The sequence below is a fragment of the Rosa chinensis genome, chromosome 2 (assembly GCF_002994745.2).
Source record: "Rosa chinensis cultivar Old Blush chromosome 2, RchiOBHm-V2, whole genome shotgun sequence".
Lineage (NCBI taxonomy): Eukaryota > Viridiplantae > Streptophyta > Magnoliopsida > Rosales > Rosaceae > Rosa > Rosa chinensis.
In genome coordinates this window covers 11,289,675-11,305,355 of record NC_037089.1, presented here as the reverse complement: position 1 = coordinate 11,305,355, position 15,681 = coordinate 11,289,675, and the positions used below count along the sequence as shown (strand labels likewise).

The 15,681-nt window shown below is 40.7% G+C and overlaps 1 protein-coding gene across 2 annotated transcripts; it reads right to left on the bottom strand.

Annotated features, from left to right (window-relative positions):
- Positions 1 to 6,036: 6,036 nt before the first annotated feature.
- LOC112187776 (involucrin) lies at positions 6,037 to 9,657 on the bottom strand. 2 transcript variants are annotated; one of them, XM_040514646.1, is made up of 4 exons: positions 9,338 to 9,657; positions 7,594 to 7,924; positions 7,152 to 7,486; positions 6,037 to 7,091 (listed from the first exon to the last, which is right to left on the bottom strand). In XM_040514646.1, exons 1-4 carry the CDS (start codon positions 9,416 to 9,418, stop codon positions 6,327 to 6,329), a joined length of 1,512 nt encoding a protein of 503 aa, XP_040370580.1. In that variant the 5' UTR covers positions 9,419 to 9,657; the 3' UTR covers positions 6,037 to 6,326. The 2 variants fall into 2 exon arrangements, with proteins under 2 accessions (XP_040370580.1, XP_024182469.1); XM_024326701.2 differs by having other exon boundaries at positions 6,037 to 7,486.
- Between the last annotated feature and the right edge of the window lie 6,024 nt (positions 9,658 to 15,681).

Here is a 15,681-nt window from a genome sequence, read left to right as displayed (position 1 = left end):
ACATCTCTCACCGGAAGATTCCGATTCCGGTTTCAAATGGTTTCGCCTTCAACAGCCAAAGATCGACTGACATCATCAACGTCGATTATCCTCCAGTGCTCGACGCAGGTTGTGGCAGAGAAGAAAGATGATTGGGTGCCCACCAAGTCCGACGCCGGCAGGTTTGTCGACTGAGGGTGCTCTGGTCTTGGGTGCCCAGAGCATTTTTTTTTTTTTTGTAAACTGTGGGAAGAAATCCAAGAAGGAAAGGAAAAAAAAAGAAAAAAAAGTTGTATTGGGGGCAAATCAAAATGGTTCTACTTCTGTTTTGCAACAGAAGGCCCGAAAGGAAAGAAAACAGGAAAAATAATATTCTATTGCTCCCCAATAGACATCTATTGGGGAGCAATAGACATTTGAATTAATGTAATCTACTAGTTTTTTTGCTTAATCAAAGTTTTATTTATCTAATTTTAGGAAGATTAGTTCTCATTTTGGCTATCGAAAGTTCTATTGGGGGGCAATAGACGGCTATTGGGGCGCAATAGACGTTTTGAATTGATGTAATCTCCTTGTTTTTTTTCAGTAATCAAAGTTTTATTTGTCTAAATTTAGGGAGATTAGTTCCCATTTTGGCAACTGAAAGTCCTATTGGGGGCAATAGGCTTCTATTGGGGGGCAATACATGGTTGATAGTCGTCTATTGGGGGCAATACATGGCTGATAGTCGTCTATTGGGGGGCAATACATGGCTGATAGTCGTCTATTGGAGGGTAATAGACGTCTATTGGGAGGCAATAGACGTCTATTGGGGGGCAATAGAGGTTTATTGCCCATCTACTAGGGGGCAATAGATGTCTATTGGGGGCAAAAAAACTTTCCGGTGAGATTTTCAGCAAATTCCGGTGGGCGGCAGTAGGTGACCGAAATCCGGCGACCGGTGACCGGATTCCGGCGAAAGTTGGCCGGAATCCGGTGAACGTTGGCCGGAATCCGGCGGCCGGTGACCGGAATCCGGCGACCGGTGACCGGATTCCGGCGGCCGGTGACGGGCTCCGGCGAAGTCTCCCATGGTTTATCTCTCTTCTATTTTTTTTCTCTCTCTCTCTCTAAGTAACAAGGGGGTGAGGGTAAAATGGTATTAAAAAAAATTAAAAACAAAAAAAAGGTATTAGGGAAGACTCCCTTAGAGTGTATTGGGTAAGAGAGAATTAAAAAAACTTAATGGGGTAAGTGGGAAAAAAATCCCTAGAAATGGGGTAAATGGATAAAATCCCTTATTATTTAGCAGGGAAAACACCAACATGTCTAAAGAGTCATAATAGGGATATAGTCATTAATTGGTAAGAAAATAGAGAGTTTTTGCATAAACACTAATAAATATATCATATAATTTTTTCAACACTAGAAGAACTTTTTATTTATTTTTGAGATTGAAAAATTATGAAAGTCTTAAAAATAAAAAATAAAAAAAAATAACTGATTGGTAAATTTTGAATTCCCCGAATTGGAATACTTTTTTGAAAAGAACTCGGCTTCTATGCTATAACAAGCAGTGCTAGGATCTGCTTGGACTTCACTATCAAGCTGACACGTCATCTAAAATCAATTCAAGGGCCAGAAGTGAAAGTCTCCAAAACACAAACCACATACCACACACAACATATCACTCTCTCTCCCTTTCTCCCTCCACGCCTTCTGCAACTTCGTCTCCGATACAGACCTAATCCGAACGAAAACCAGTTGATCCCAGCGAAGCCGCCACCCGATCCTGCGAGCCCAACTCGAACCAATCACGGGGCCATCTGCGATCCGTCCGAGCATAAGATGACTCCGATCTTGCTTGCCTACTCTCCAACCACCATTGAAAGTCCTCACTGAGAATGAAAGGCTGTATCTTTAATGCTCAAAATAGCTTTAATTTTTGTGATGCTCTGTACCGCTGGCTGCAGTTGACCATTTACTTCTTAGGGAGAGATTGATTTCGAGTGTTAGATTCCCTTCAATCATAATTGCTGTTCACCCAAAAAAAAGAATTCCAGCATAGATTTTGTCATTTGGATTTTGGGGGAGTACTTTATGGTTGTGGTGATTTGTCATTTATGGCTCGCGGTTTTGATTTGATTTGCTTGATGTTTATGTGGAGCTTATGGAGTGCTGCTTGTAATGGTGCAACAAACATGCTGAAACCTGGTGAAAGTCTAGATTCTAGATGCTTCATGTATTGGATCTTTAAGCTGAGACTTCAATTTTCTGTTGTTCTTAACTTTTCAATGCTATTATATTCTGGTCGGAGACGGAATTGATCGGAGATGAAGTTGCAGAAGGCGTGGAGGGAGGGAGGGAGAGAGAGTGATATGTTGTGTGTGGTATATGGTTTGTGTTTTGGAGACTTTCACTTCTGGCCCTTGGATTGATTTTAGATGACGTGTCAGCTTGGTAGTGAAGTCCAAGCAGATCCTAGCACTGCTTGTTATAGCAGAGAAGCCGAGTCATTTTGAAAAACATATTTTACTGACAATGAGTTAATGGTATTGAAGAATTTTTTTTTTTTTTTTGAATAGAAGTTGATATCATTAGATCAACAGCCAATAGGCTAGAGTTTACCATAACTTACATAAGAAAAACTCGGCAAGAAAATCCGAATTAAACTATCTAAGCCAGAACAGATCATTAAAATATCTGAGACGCTCACATTTAACTGATTTAAGCGAGCCTGTACAAGAATGAAAAAACCTCGCCTCCTACGGAAAGAAATCATTCAACTAGTTCCCACTTGCCAATCACGCAATTGTGGTACAAGCAAGATACTAGAAACATCATAGAAGACTCATAGAAGTTAATCCAACCTCACACGGGCTCAATACCCTAATCTCATTAGGGCCCAGATTGCCTTAATTTGAGCCCAAACCCACATCAAGTCTTGCTTAGCAGGATGCCTCTCCTGCCCCATCAGCCCAAATTTGAGCCTAGACCCAGGCCCAAACCCAAGCAAACAGCGAAGAAGAAACACGCTGCTCCTTTTCCTTCACTGTCGTCAATACCTCCGGTGGCATCCAGTTCGACCACAGCTCTGGCGGCCGATTGCTGGAAATAGACCACCGCTGTTGAGCTGTCTCCACCGCCGTTAGGTACGGCGGCCATCCAATCCACCACTGCATCGGAACTGCAAATCGGAACCACTCAGCTGCAATCCGAAACACTTCAATCCCAGACCAAAGCAAAGCAACTCTCAGACCCGGATTCACCAAACTACCAATTTGAAATCTAGAACGATCAACAAACGACCTACAACATATCGTTCCCCTGCACCGGCCGGAAGTCAAGCAGTACTCCGACCTACAACCCAAAAATCCAGATCAGAGAAATCTGATCGAAGCTTCTCATATCAGAAACCACCAACGTGATTGTATAGAGCTTTCCTCCGCAAACCCAGAACCAGGACAGTCTCACCAAGCCGTGGCCGGTGCTGGATGCGATCTGATCTGGCGGTCGCCGCTTTGCACGTCACCCTAGGTTTAGGGTTTCGACTTGTTTTTTTAATGCATAGATAAGATTTGATAATGATATGGTATTGAAGAACTTGAATAAATTAAACATGACAATTAGAACCTAAATGAGACTTGTTATAGGAGCATCCATGTTGTGCAGTAATATGTTAAAAGGTGTTAAACTTTGTCAACACCACTTTTTCTTGAAATTCTCTTATGTCATAGACTCATAAGCTTATCATTCATTGAGCATGATTTTTAGGGGGGTGTATTGTATTTGGATTTGTGCAGACTTTTTTTAATTGACAGACTTTTTAAAAAGTACACAGACTCTTTAAAAAGTTGATAAACTGCTATTGATTTCTTAAAACCATTGATTTTAGCAACAGACTTTTTATTGATTCTTGAAAATGTATATACTTTATTATGAATGACTTCTATAAATTTTCTAGTAAATAAAAATAAAAAACAAAGAACACAACCAATGCAATCCAAATGCAAAGCAAGATAATAACTCATTGCATCTTCAATAGTCAAGTATCTTATAGTAGAACTTGACTCAAATGAATGATTATGACTCTGTCTAGCTAGTTTGTTCTCATTTCTAATCTCCCAATCAACTTAAAGATACAATATAGATCACTTGATGCTTATGGTTAATTATTCTCATCAATTTTGTTTTCACCTATTAACATATATCATAAAAATATTGATCAATGTCTTGATCTATAATCAATCAATCGAAATTCAATTGTTCAAGCTTTCCTTGAACCATGATATAAATTCAAATCGATGAGAATAATTAATTAATAAGACAAAACCTAGTATTTCATAGCAACACTATTCAAGGTTTTAGGGGTAGACCACAATATTTGGGTCTTAGGGTTTCATAAATCATTTTTTATTGCTATTAGGGTTCCAAGTATCACAATTGAACAAAAAAAAAAAATCACATTCAACAACTACAATGAACAAGTTAGGTATCAAAAAATATTGATATTAAGAAAAATTAGAGAAAAGATAAGAAGCAAGAAAGAGAGATGATAGATAACCAACCTCTTTGCGCATAGACAGAAAACTTTGATAGGTTTTTTTTATTTTTTAAATATATATAGATCCTATCCAGAGCGAGGTTAGGGTTTAGGGTCACTTTTCGGTCTCATGTCCATATCTTGACCGTTCAGGTTTTAGATACTAATGTATAGATCATCTCTGTAAAATTTGAGCCCAATTGATGATCTATAAGGTACCTAACTCTCGTTTAAATCAATGGACGAACTAAATCTGTCCAACCTGAACCATACTAGCTTTAAGGCAGTTATCAATGCCTTAACGACCATCAATTTGACTGAATTTTTATAGAGATGATCTATACATTAGTACCTAAAACCTGAACGGTCGAGATGTGGATATGAGACCGAAAAGTGACACTAAACCCTAACCTCGATCTGAAATTTCAGAGCGAGGCATCGCTCTGGATAGGATATATATATATATATATCTTTGATGGACTTTTTCAAATCTTTGGTCTGGTGGCTAGAAAATTATTAGAATTTGGTATGCATAATTAACACTACAAAGTCCATGATAATCCTTGATTTTCTAATTCCATAAGTATGAATGAAATTTTGAATACCTCTGAACTTTTTTTCATTTTTAAAAGTCCTAATTCAATATCTCTGGATTTTGGTGGAATTCATAAAGTCTTTAAAAATCATAATCGAATACCCCAAGACTTTCATGGACTGCTGAAAGTCTATATTGAATACACTCAGACTTTTAAATTCCATAAATTTCTTAAAAAGTTGCACTAATTCCATATACAATACACCCCCCTTAGAGTGTATTGAAATTGATGGAACATCGAAACGTTAAACAAAATATATATTTTTTAATATGAATTTTAATGTTTTCTAACTTTAAAACTTCCTAAAAAAAATTACTTTGAGTTTATTAAGTGTTTAAAAATCATTAATTGAGGGTGAAAAAATTTAATAAGAAAATGGGAACATGCGATTCTCACCAAAAATCTTTGTGGACAGTTTTAGTGCAAATCTTTAAATACCTTTTTTTTTTTTTTTTTGCAAAGTCAATTGACGACAAACACACATAGAAAACGACTTAAATTACAATGTCAATGGTGGAGTCGTAATACGTGGTGCAATAGACGGGTGATGTTTCTTAGTGATTGACATAAGAGGCGTGAATGGTGGCAAAGAAGAGAAACAATGACAATCGTTAAATGGTGGAGAGTGGAGACGTGGTCAAATGTGGTGACGCAGTGGCAACGAGCCGGCGAAGTTTAGTGCCCCCAAGGTGTGGTAGTGGTGGTAATGACATACGTCTGACAACCAAAGACAACTTATTGTTAATTTGTTTTCAGTAGAACAACAGGTCTTCTTTTCCATATAAACAAGGAGCAACCTTTGCAACTTTGGGCAACTCCCCCCCCCCCCGCCAAACGAACACCCTCTTCTTCCAGAGACCTTCGCCACAATGGCATAGTGCGTAGAACACGATGTTTGTTACAAATTAACAAGAAATTGAGGAGAATACGAGACAAGAATAGGCAAAGGACAAAACTGAGTGATATTGTATCTGATAAAAGAATCGAAAATGTTGTCAATACATCAATAAATTTCATCTACTCCACAAGAAACTTTCATTCCTCAAAAAGCTCTACAGTTGCTATTTTTCCAACCCAACCAAGAGTTTGCTCCGGGCGTTGAAGGCCTTAAAACAGCACAAGAGCTGTAACAACCTCTCCACACTCCCAAAGATAAAGAATATATGAAGCACAAAGGTCACCGGCAGCTCTCAGCTCCTCACTTGTCTCTTCAAATTTCCAACAGAAGTTTAAAATGGTACGGTATATGGCAAAGCATATACATCAACCTCAGGCAAGAGGCGAGCACATGGCCAAGACACCGAGTCTCCACAGCTCAAGCTGTCACTGGCAGCAACACATTTCTCAACCCCACGGTTTGGGTTCTTATTCGTCTTAAGCAACCATCCCTGATCATCATCAATATCTGTGGGTGGTAAACTTAATAAAAGAGGAGGCTCAACCCATTTCTCAAATAGCTCTATGTATTGTGATGCTCTTCGCTTGCTTTTTCGGTTTTCTTTGCCCTCAATTCCAGAAGTAGAACAGGGTTTTTCTCCCTCATCCCTTCCAAGTACAGGAGCAGGTTCACACCTACCATGAACAGAGGCATCAGCAATCCTTCCAGAGACGGAACACGGCTGTTCTTCTCTGAGCAGCACTTGTGGAACTTTCTGCTTTTGGAGAAGCAACTGGCTGGGCTGTTCCTCTCTAGATAGCACTGCTGGATCCTTGTTCCTTTGGAGAGGCAACTGGCTAAGCTGTTTCTCCCTGGGTACTATTTTTCGATCTTTGTTCGCTTGGAGAGGCAGCTGGCTAGGCTGTTGTTTCTCCCTGGGTAATACTTCTGAATCCTTGGTCCTTTGGAGAGACACCAGGCAAGTCTTTTTCTCTTTGGGTAGAACATCTTGACCCTTTTGCCTTTTAAGAGAAGGCTGTTTCTCTCGAGTTAGCACAGGTGGTTCTTTCTGTGTCTTAAGAGGCAACCTGCAGGGTTGTTCCTCTTTGGGCAATACCTCCAGATGTTTGTTCCTTTGTAGAGGCAACCTGCAGGGTTGTTCCTCTTTGGGTAACACTTCCAGATGTTTGTTCCTTTGTAGAGGCAACCTGCAGGGTTGTTCCTCTTTGGGTAACACTTCCAGATGTTTGTTCCTTTGTAGAGGTAACCTGCAAGGCTGTTCCTCTTTGGGTAAAGATGCTGAATCTTTGTTTCTTTGAAGAGGCAACCAGCTAGGCAGTTTCTCTCTGGGAGAAACTTCTGGAGCATTGGTCCTTTGGAGAGGCAACCGAAAAAGCTGTTCCTCTGGAGCATTGTTCCTGTGGGGAGGCAACCGGGAAGGCAATTCCTCTCTCAGTAGCACTTCTTGATCTTTGTGCCTTTGGAGAGGCAACCGGATACGAAGAATGCTCCCTTTAATAACATATTGAATGAACAATATCAGTGCCCATGTGACTCTTATCAAACACAACAGGCAAACAGCTTTCTCCCAGCTAAGGAAGAAATATAAATACACTCACCGGTATTTTGCCTGCACTCAGGAGACAAGTTCTGCTTCTGCCTTTTGTTGCTGTTATTGCTGTTAAGGGTACTGTCAGAAGAATTCTGGGAACCAACTGGATGCTCTTCCGTTAGGGTACTCATGTCCAGAATTTCAGCTTCTTCACGTTCTCCCTTCTTGCCATGTTCCCTGACTTTCTCATCTTCTTGCTGCCTTTCATCTTTGTTCCCTTTTTTGTGATGGTGCTTCTTGTCTTCAACCTCCCCATTTTCTCTAGCCTTCTTTTCTTTCTTCTCTCGTTTTTTCTCTCTCTTCTTTTCTTTCTTGGCCTTCTCAGCTTCTCCTTGGAGCTGTAAAAATACAGAGTAACATCAATTTCTGAATAGTTCAAAAGCGTCTGCATAACAAGCAAGCAACACAAACCATAGAGGAAAGACATTCAAGCACAAATTCTCAGATAACAAGACGACATCCTAAGATGGCATTGATTCATTCAATTGACCATTCTCTTAATCATGAAAAGTTTCAATTGACCATTCTCATCTATATGTATCACTACTTTTTCTCAGTTTCAACAAACAGGTCAATATTAAAGGTTTCCTATATCAGAAAGTGATATGCTACTCCTACCAAAAACTACAAGAACTCTCATTTGCCTTGAAGAGGACTCGAACCTCCACGCCCTTAAGCACAAGACAATTTAGAGTCTTGCGTGTCTACCATTTCCACCACCAAGGCATTTTAAAACAAGTTTGAAAAGACTACCCTAAAAAAAACACTATACAAACAAGTAGGTATCAAAAATCCTCCCACGTTAATATTCAACATTTCAACAAACGCACACTTAGGTTCAAGGTTCACTGCCTAATCCAATACAGTGCAAGCTCAATCTCAGCAAATCAAAGGAGTTCACATGTAGGCAGTGTGAGAGTATAATGCTACTCTTCTAATTCTAAGAATTTTAAATGAAAAAACATAGTTGTTTGTAAATGTTTTAAAAGAAGCAAAAAAATAGGTCATCAAAAGGATTCTTTTTTTAAAAGAAATAAAAAAAGAACTCTCACAAATAAATCCAATTCTATTATTTGGATTGAGAAAAAAGAAAAGTCCCATCACACCATGGTCATAACAATGAGCAAAACACCCTGGTGCTTCTTGGAATGCAAAAGTAAACTGAAACCAGATTGGTATCATATGAACTTAACAAAATCAATTGCTAGCGGTTTGAGAGGTCAAAACAATAGGAGTGGTAAAAATCAGGAAAGTTTAACTACACATAAGCAGAACAGCTTAACCATTAGCCAGGGATGTTTGCAATTGTTAGAACTGGGCTTCTAATTTGATTACACACATACGGAATGTTCTCGGCAACACTCCCAACGGCAAACACAATACAACAGGGAAGGACCTAATTACTCCAAGTACCGATTGCTAAAAACTACAGAGGAGTTCAATAAAGTAACAAGGTTAGTTCTTAGGCTAGTCAAGAACCCCAAATCAAAAACGGGGTCAATCCAACTAAATACCCAGGAAGTCAAATTATACAAGGCCCAACTTGGTTTCATTAAGAGGAGTCAAGACTAGTTATCGATTTCAGATTCCCACCACACAGTTGATACGGATTGTTCTTTCTCCCTCTTTTCTTTCTGGGTTTCGATTATTACACAAATCAATAACGAAATACATCAACAACGAACCGAATCGAACACAGTACGTCGAGCACAAAGTCAAAAGACCCAGAAAGCAACGATGCTCAACAATACCTTAATCGGTTCGATCAAAGCCTCATCGCAGATCCCCTTCTTCACATACCCGGGAGGAGGGTAAGGAAAACACCGAGACATTTCTCGCAAGCTTTCAAACTCGAAAAGCCCCAAAATCTAGTTTCGGATCTCTGAGAAAACCTAATTTCTCAAAACCCTAGCTCGATCTAAATCGCAACAAAACTGCGGCTAGGGTTTTTGATCCTTGTCAATCTCCCGCGCAGAGAGGAAGGGAGGGAACGGCAAAGAATCTGGGATTAGGGTTTGGGCGGATCGCGATTGGGGACGAGAGAGAGAGAAAGAGAGGCCCCAGATCCAAAATGGAGTTCTCTACGGCCGAAGTGGGGTATTTATAGAGGAGCGGTAGGTCTTGCTTTGGCAGCCAACACGTTTAGCCAAAACGCGTCGTTTTGGCGGTGAGAACTCCGCAATTTGTACGGCACGTGCGAAAAGTTAAAAGCACTGTATCCAGGCGGAGCGGAAGCACCAAGGATCAATTGGGCTATATAGATTCAGCCCACCCAAACTCTGAAGACTTGCGGTCAAAAAAAAAAAAAACCCAATGTTTACCTACTCAGTTAATTTGTTTATTCAGTTGTACTTAATTGCCTCTCGATTTAAATCTATTAGTGAAGAGAAAGCATCACTACACTGGTTTTAAAAACAGTTTAGTACCTAAAACGTTGTACTCAAATGCCTTTCAATTTATAAATCTATATGCATTTACCCCCTAAATTGAAAACCTTTGTTTGGACTCTTTGTCATGACAAACTTTTAACCAATGTCCAAAGAGCAAAAAGAAATCTTACTAGAGATGATTCTTGCCCCATCTGTCATACTGGAACTGAATCTTTAGTTCATCTTTTTAGAGATTGCCCTGCCATTCAGTTTATCTGGAACTCTTTTAACCTTCCTCTTGCTGTTGCAAATACGTTCTCCATGAGTTGGATTGGATGGATTAAAGCTCATCTTCTTAGCAATACCAAGTTTGACATGGATATTCAGTGGAGTTCTTTCTTTGTGCTTATCTGTTGGTTTATCTGGAAATGGAGAAACAAGCACATATTTGATCCAGGTTTTCTTTATCCTCATTCTCCTGATATTCTCATAACCAATGCTGCAAATGAATGGTGTGCAGCTCAAGCTAAGCTATCTTTGACCTCAGATTATTGTTTAAATATGCTAAATCGGTCTAAACCATTTGTTGGTGCTTTTAAACTTAACGTTGATGGCTCTAGAAATGGCAACTCTGGGAAAATTGGTGCAGGTGGTGTCATTCGAAACTCTGATGGGAGCTGGATTAAAGGTTTCCAAGCCAATTTGGGTATTGGGGAAGCTCTTCATGTCGAATCATGGGGCCTGTACTACGGTCTAAAGCAAGCTCATAACTGTGGAATTAGTATGTTGGAGATCGAAACTGATTTTGCTATCTTGGTTAGACTTATTACTGACAGTGATATATCGTTGCATCCCCTTAGCTCTCTTATCTCTTGCTGAAAAAATATGCTTGCTCAATTTCAATCTGTGTCTCTGAAACACATTTATAGAGAATGCAATGTTGTTGCTGATTGTCTTGCAAAGAACAACATTACCCATGACTATGGAACTGTTGAATTTGAAGATCCTCCCTCTCATGCCTTGCAAGCTTATTTAAATGATATGGACTCCGTTGCTAGAGTTAGAAAGTCCATGAACAGACCTGCTGATAGGTCTTCTAGTTAATTTGCTCCCTTTGCTCTTCGTTTTTGCCTTTTAGGCCCCTTGTAACAAATATATATATATATATATATATATATATATATAAATTGTTTTAGGGAATCAGAAATTGAGAGAAATTTGTTGTGTATTCTCATTGATAATAGGGGTCTCTTTATATAGAGGATTACAATGCATAGAGTCTGAATCATACAAGGAAAGATAATCTCTAGATTCTTCTAATTAAACCCTATTACCACTAGGTCAAGTAACCTAGAGTTTGGGCCAAACACAAATAGAGATATCCTTAAACACTCTCCATTGTGTTGTCCAAACACAGTGCTTCTCTCGTTGCCTTGTTAAAAACCTTGCCGAGTAACAAAAACCCAGTGGGACAAAAATAACCTCTGTCGAAGGGGAAAAAGAGCACAATACACCCTTCACGATTCGAGACAACATGTAGACATCTCCCCCAGATGTCTGTGCCTCCCCCTGATGACTACGATCATGGGAGTTCAGATAATTTCCGCAAGCCAATTCTTGCCACATGTTTCTCGAACGTGGATTTGGGCAATGACTTAGTAAACAAGTCTGCCGCATTGTCCTCAGATTGAACTTGATTCACTTTGATCTTGAGGAGCTTCTGTTGTTGCTGATTGTAGAAGAATTTAGGCGATATGTGCTTGGTGTTGTCGCCTTTGATGTAGCCTTGCTTCATTTTTTCAATGCAAGCAGCATTATCCTCATAAATGCTTGTTGGCTCATCTGTGGTAGACCTCAAACCACAATTGCTTCGAACATGTGTAACTATGGATCGAAGCCATATACATTCACGAACTGCTTCGTGAAGAGCAATAATCTCTGCATGATTCGAAGAGGTAGCGACTAAGGTCTGCTTTGTAGACCTCCAAGTTATCGCTGTCTTTCCCATGGTGAAGACATAACCAGTTTGAGAGCGACCTTTGTGCGGGTCAGAAAGATACCCAGCATTAGCAAAACCTTCCAAAACACTTATATAGTTTTGGGTTGGGGAGAGGGGACGCAGTCCACCATGTGTGGCCTCCCTGGCACTTGATGGGTCCGAATTCATCTTCTCTCTGTAGGGATAGAACAAGCCCATATCAATCGTACCACTTAGGTATCGAAAGATATCTTTAACACCAGTCCAATGGCGTCGAGTTGGCGCAGAGCTATATCTAGCTAGCAAGTTCACAGCGAATGTGATATCCGGTCTTGTGCATTGTGTGCTAAGTACAATAATGCGCCTATTGCACTTCGATAGGTCACTTCAGCCTCTAGCACTTCTTCATCGTCATCTTTTGGACGGAATGGATCCTTCTTTGGATCAAGACTACGGACGACCATTGGGGTGCTTGAAGGCTTAATCTTGTCAGTGTTGAAACGCTTAAGCATCTTTTGGGTATAAGCTAATTGATGAATCAGGATACCATCTCTACGGTGCTCAAGTTCTAAACCGAGGCAAAACCGTGGTTTCCCAAGATCTTTCATCTCAAACTCGGATTTCAAGTGTTCAGCGGTTTCCCTTAATTCTTTAAGGGTGCCAATTATGTTCATGTCATCAAATAAACCGCTACTATTGCAAATCCGGAACTTGTCCTCTTTATGAACACACATGGGCGTAGTTCATCGTTGACATATCCCTTTCCAATCAAGTAGTCACTTAGACGGTTATACCACATCCGTCCGGATTGTTTCAATCCATATAGTGAGCGTTTCAATCTAATCGCAAACGCGCTCCGTGGTTTAGAGCCACTTGATTTGGGTAACTGAATTCCAACTGGGATCTTCATGTATATCTCTGTATCTAGATCCCCATATAGATACGCAGTGACCACATCTATAAGCTGCATGTTCAGTTTTTCAGAAACTACCAAACTGACAAAGTAGCGGAACGTTATAACGTCCATTACGGGAGAATAGGTCTCCTCGTAGTCTATTCCAGGGCACTGTGAAAAGCCTTGGGCCACAAGGCGAGCTCTGTACCTTACAATCTCGTTTCTCTCATTACGCTTTCTAACGAATACCCATTTGTGACCAACTGGTTTGGTGTTGGGCGGTATTGATACAACTTTGCCAAATACCTTTCTTTTCGCTAGAGAATCAAGTTCTGCCTGGATCGCATCTTTCCATTTTGGCCAATCAGCTCTACGTTGACATTCATCAACGGAGCGTGGTTCTATGTCATCGGTCTCAATAATCTCACGCGCCACTGAATACGCGAAGACATCATCAATGATGATGGAGCTTCTTTCTCACGTCCCATGTTCACTAGTGTAATTTATAGAGATCTCTACGTTCTTATGGATAGGTTCTGACATTGAGGCATCCCCCAATGATGTCTCTTGGACATAACCGTAATTCGGAACATTCTCATGGGACTGATTTTGAGTATCAATGATCAAAGGATTTGTTTGTGCCTCATTCGCTCTCTTTCTAGGGCGAGTATCCTTCGAACCAATTGGTCTACCTCGCTTCCTTGAGGGACCTGGGGCCATAGATGCCACATTATTGCCATGCTGGCCATCTCCTGGTGTCACAGGAGTGGCGTGATGTCCAGTATTTGGGACATCAATCCTTGCAGGCACATTTGCAACAGGTATGTGTAATCTTGTCACTTTGGCAACATCAGAAAACGCATCAGGCAGAGTGTCTGCTACGTTCTGGAGCTCGATATTCTTTGCACTTCAAGTTCGGACTGTGCGATACGGGGATCGAGATGAGACTTGGTGGGGACAGACCACGACAATTCCTGTCGTTCCTATTGAACATATGTGTTCTTATCTCCCCTTAACGATGAGAAGACCGTCTCATCAAAGTGACAATCCGCAAATCTAGCGGTAAAGAGATCGCCTGTCAAGGGTTCAAGATAGCGGACGATGGTTGGAGATTCATATCCAACATAAATGCCCATTCGTCGTTGTGGACCCATCTTAGTACGATGTGGCGGCGTAATAGGCACATAAATGGCACACCCAAAAATGCGTAAGTGTGAGCTATTAGGCTCGTACCCAATCACTAGCTGTAACGCCGAATAAGATTGGGTTGCAGTGGGTCGTAGACGAATTAGCGTCGCTGCATGCAATATTGCATATCCCCAAGCAGAAACAGGGAGATTGGTGAGCATAACCAATGTCATCTGTAGTCGTTTCATAGCGGCTTCTGCGAGACCATTTTGGGTATGAACATGGGGAACTGGATGTTCTACATCAATCCCCAGTAACATGCAATAGTCATCGAACGTTTTCGATGTAAACTCCCCAGCATTATCAAGTCGAATCGACTTAATAGGATGGTCAGGGTAGTGAGCCCGTAGACTGATAATCTGGGCGAGGAGTTTAGTATAAGCAGCATTTCGAGTGGACAATAGTGCGACATGTGACCAGCGTGTCGACGAATCAACCAATACCATAAAGTATTTAAAAGGTCCGCATGATGGTTGAATTGGTCCACAGATATCCCCTTGGATTCTCTGTAAGAACGAAATGAGTATTTTTGGATCCTTTGCGTAGGATGGTCTTGGTCCTAATTTCCCAAATGAACAGGCTTTGCAAAATGAGCGAGGAGCCTTAGAAGCAACCAATGAGGATTTCGGTTGGGCCTGAGCGTCTGTAGCGTTATTAGAAGCAAAGTGTGTGACTACATCTCCCATTATGGCATTAAAGCCATGAAAATTGGTTTGTGTGGCATCATGGCCATTAGGAGGAGCAACCATGGCGTCATGCTCATGGTTGGCGCCATTTTTGGCGTCATCACTAGGGACATGGGCGGCCTTTTGGCTGCCCAAGACAGCAGCAGTGCCAGAAGATGCAATTGTTGCGGTCTTGCTAAGTCCTGGAATCAATTTTTGATTCTTGCTTCTTCTCATTTTGAAGAAAGGATGCCCGTGTGAAGTCCTAAGTATACAGAGCATCATATCACGACCAGGATGTCCTAGTCGGTCATGCCAAAGCCAATATGTGTCTGAATCCAAGAGATCTTCTCTTATGACATTATTGGATTCAATTGGTTGAATTGTAGTGACATAAAATCTACTAGATTGACACATAAGCTTCTCTAAGATGCGCTTTCGTCCGCAATCATTGAGGTAATGCAAAGGAATTCTATTCCGTTCTCACTATGCGTTTCCGCATGGAATCCGTTGGCTCTTATATCTTTAAAGCTCAATAAGGTTCTATTTGCCCTAGGAGCGTAGAGAGCTTCAGTGACTTTAATCAAGGTGCCATTTGGCAATAGGAATTGGGCCATTCCATGTCCTTGAACTAAACCTGATAGCCCAGCCATCGTAGTCACAGATGAATATGTAGGCAACATCTCCAAGAATAATTGCCTATGTCATAGAATGGTGTACGTAGTAGCACTATCCGCAAGACATTGAAGTTCATCAAGGTGCCATTTGGCAATAGGAATTGGGCCATTCCATGTCCTTGAACTAAACCTGATAGCCCAGCCATCGTAGTCACAGATGAATATGTAGGCAACATCTCTAAGAATAATTGCCTATGTCGTAGAATGGTGTACGTAGTAGCACTATCCGCAAGACATTGAAGTTCATCCATTCCTCAAAGAAAAGCTCATAATTAAAAAGGAGTCATAAAGAAAAGAACTCAACTTTTATTAATAAGCCAAAC

Excerpts from the sequence above, each read along its gene's own strand:
- LOC112187776 (XM_024326701.2), bottom strand. The coding sequence starts at position 9,418 with ATGTCTCGGTGTTTTCCTTACCCTCCTCCCGGGTATGTGAAGAAGGGG. Across the intron at positions 7,925-9,337 it reads CTTTGATCGAACCGATTAAG|CTCCAAGGAGAAGCTGAGAA; the intron begins GTATTGTTGAGC and ends GTATTTTTACAG. Across the intron at positions 7,487-7,593 it reads TGAGTGCAGGCAAAATACCG|GGAGCATTCTTCGTATCCGG; the intron begins GTGAGTGTATTT and ends ATGTTATTAAAG.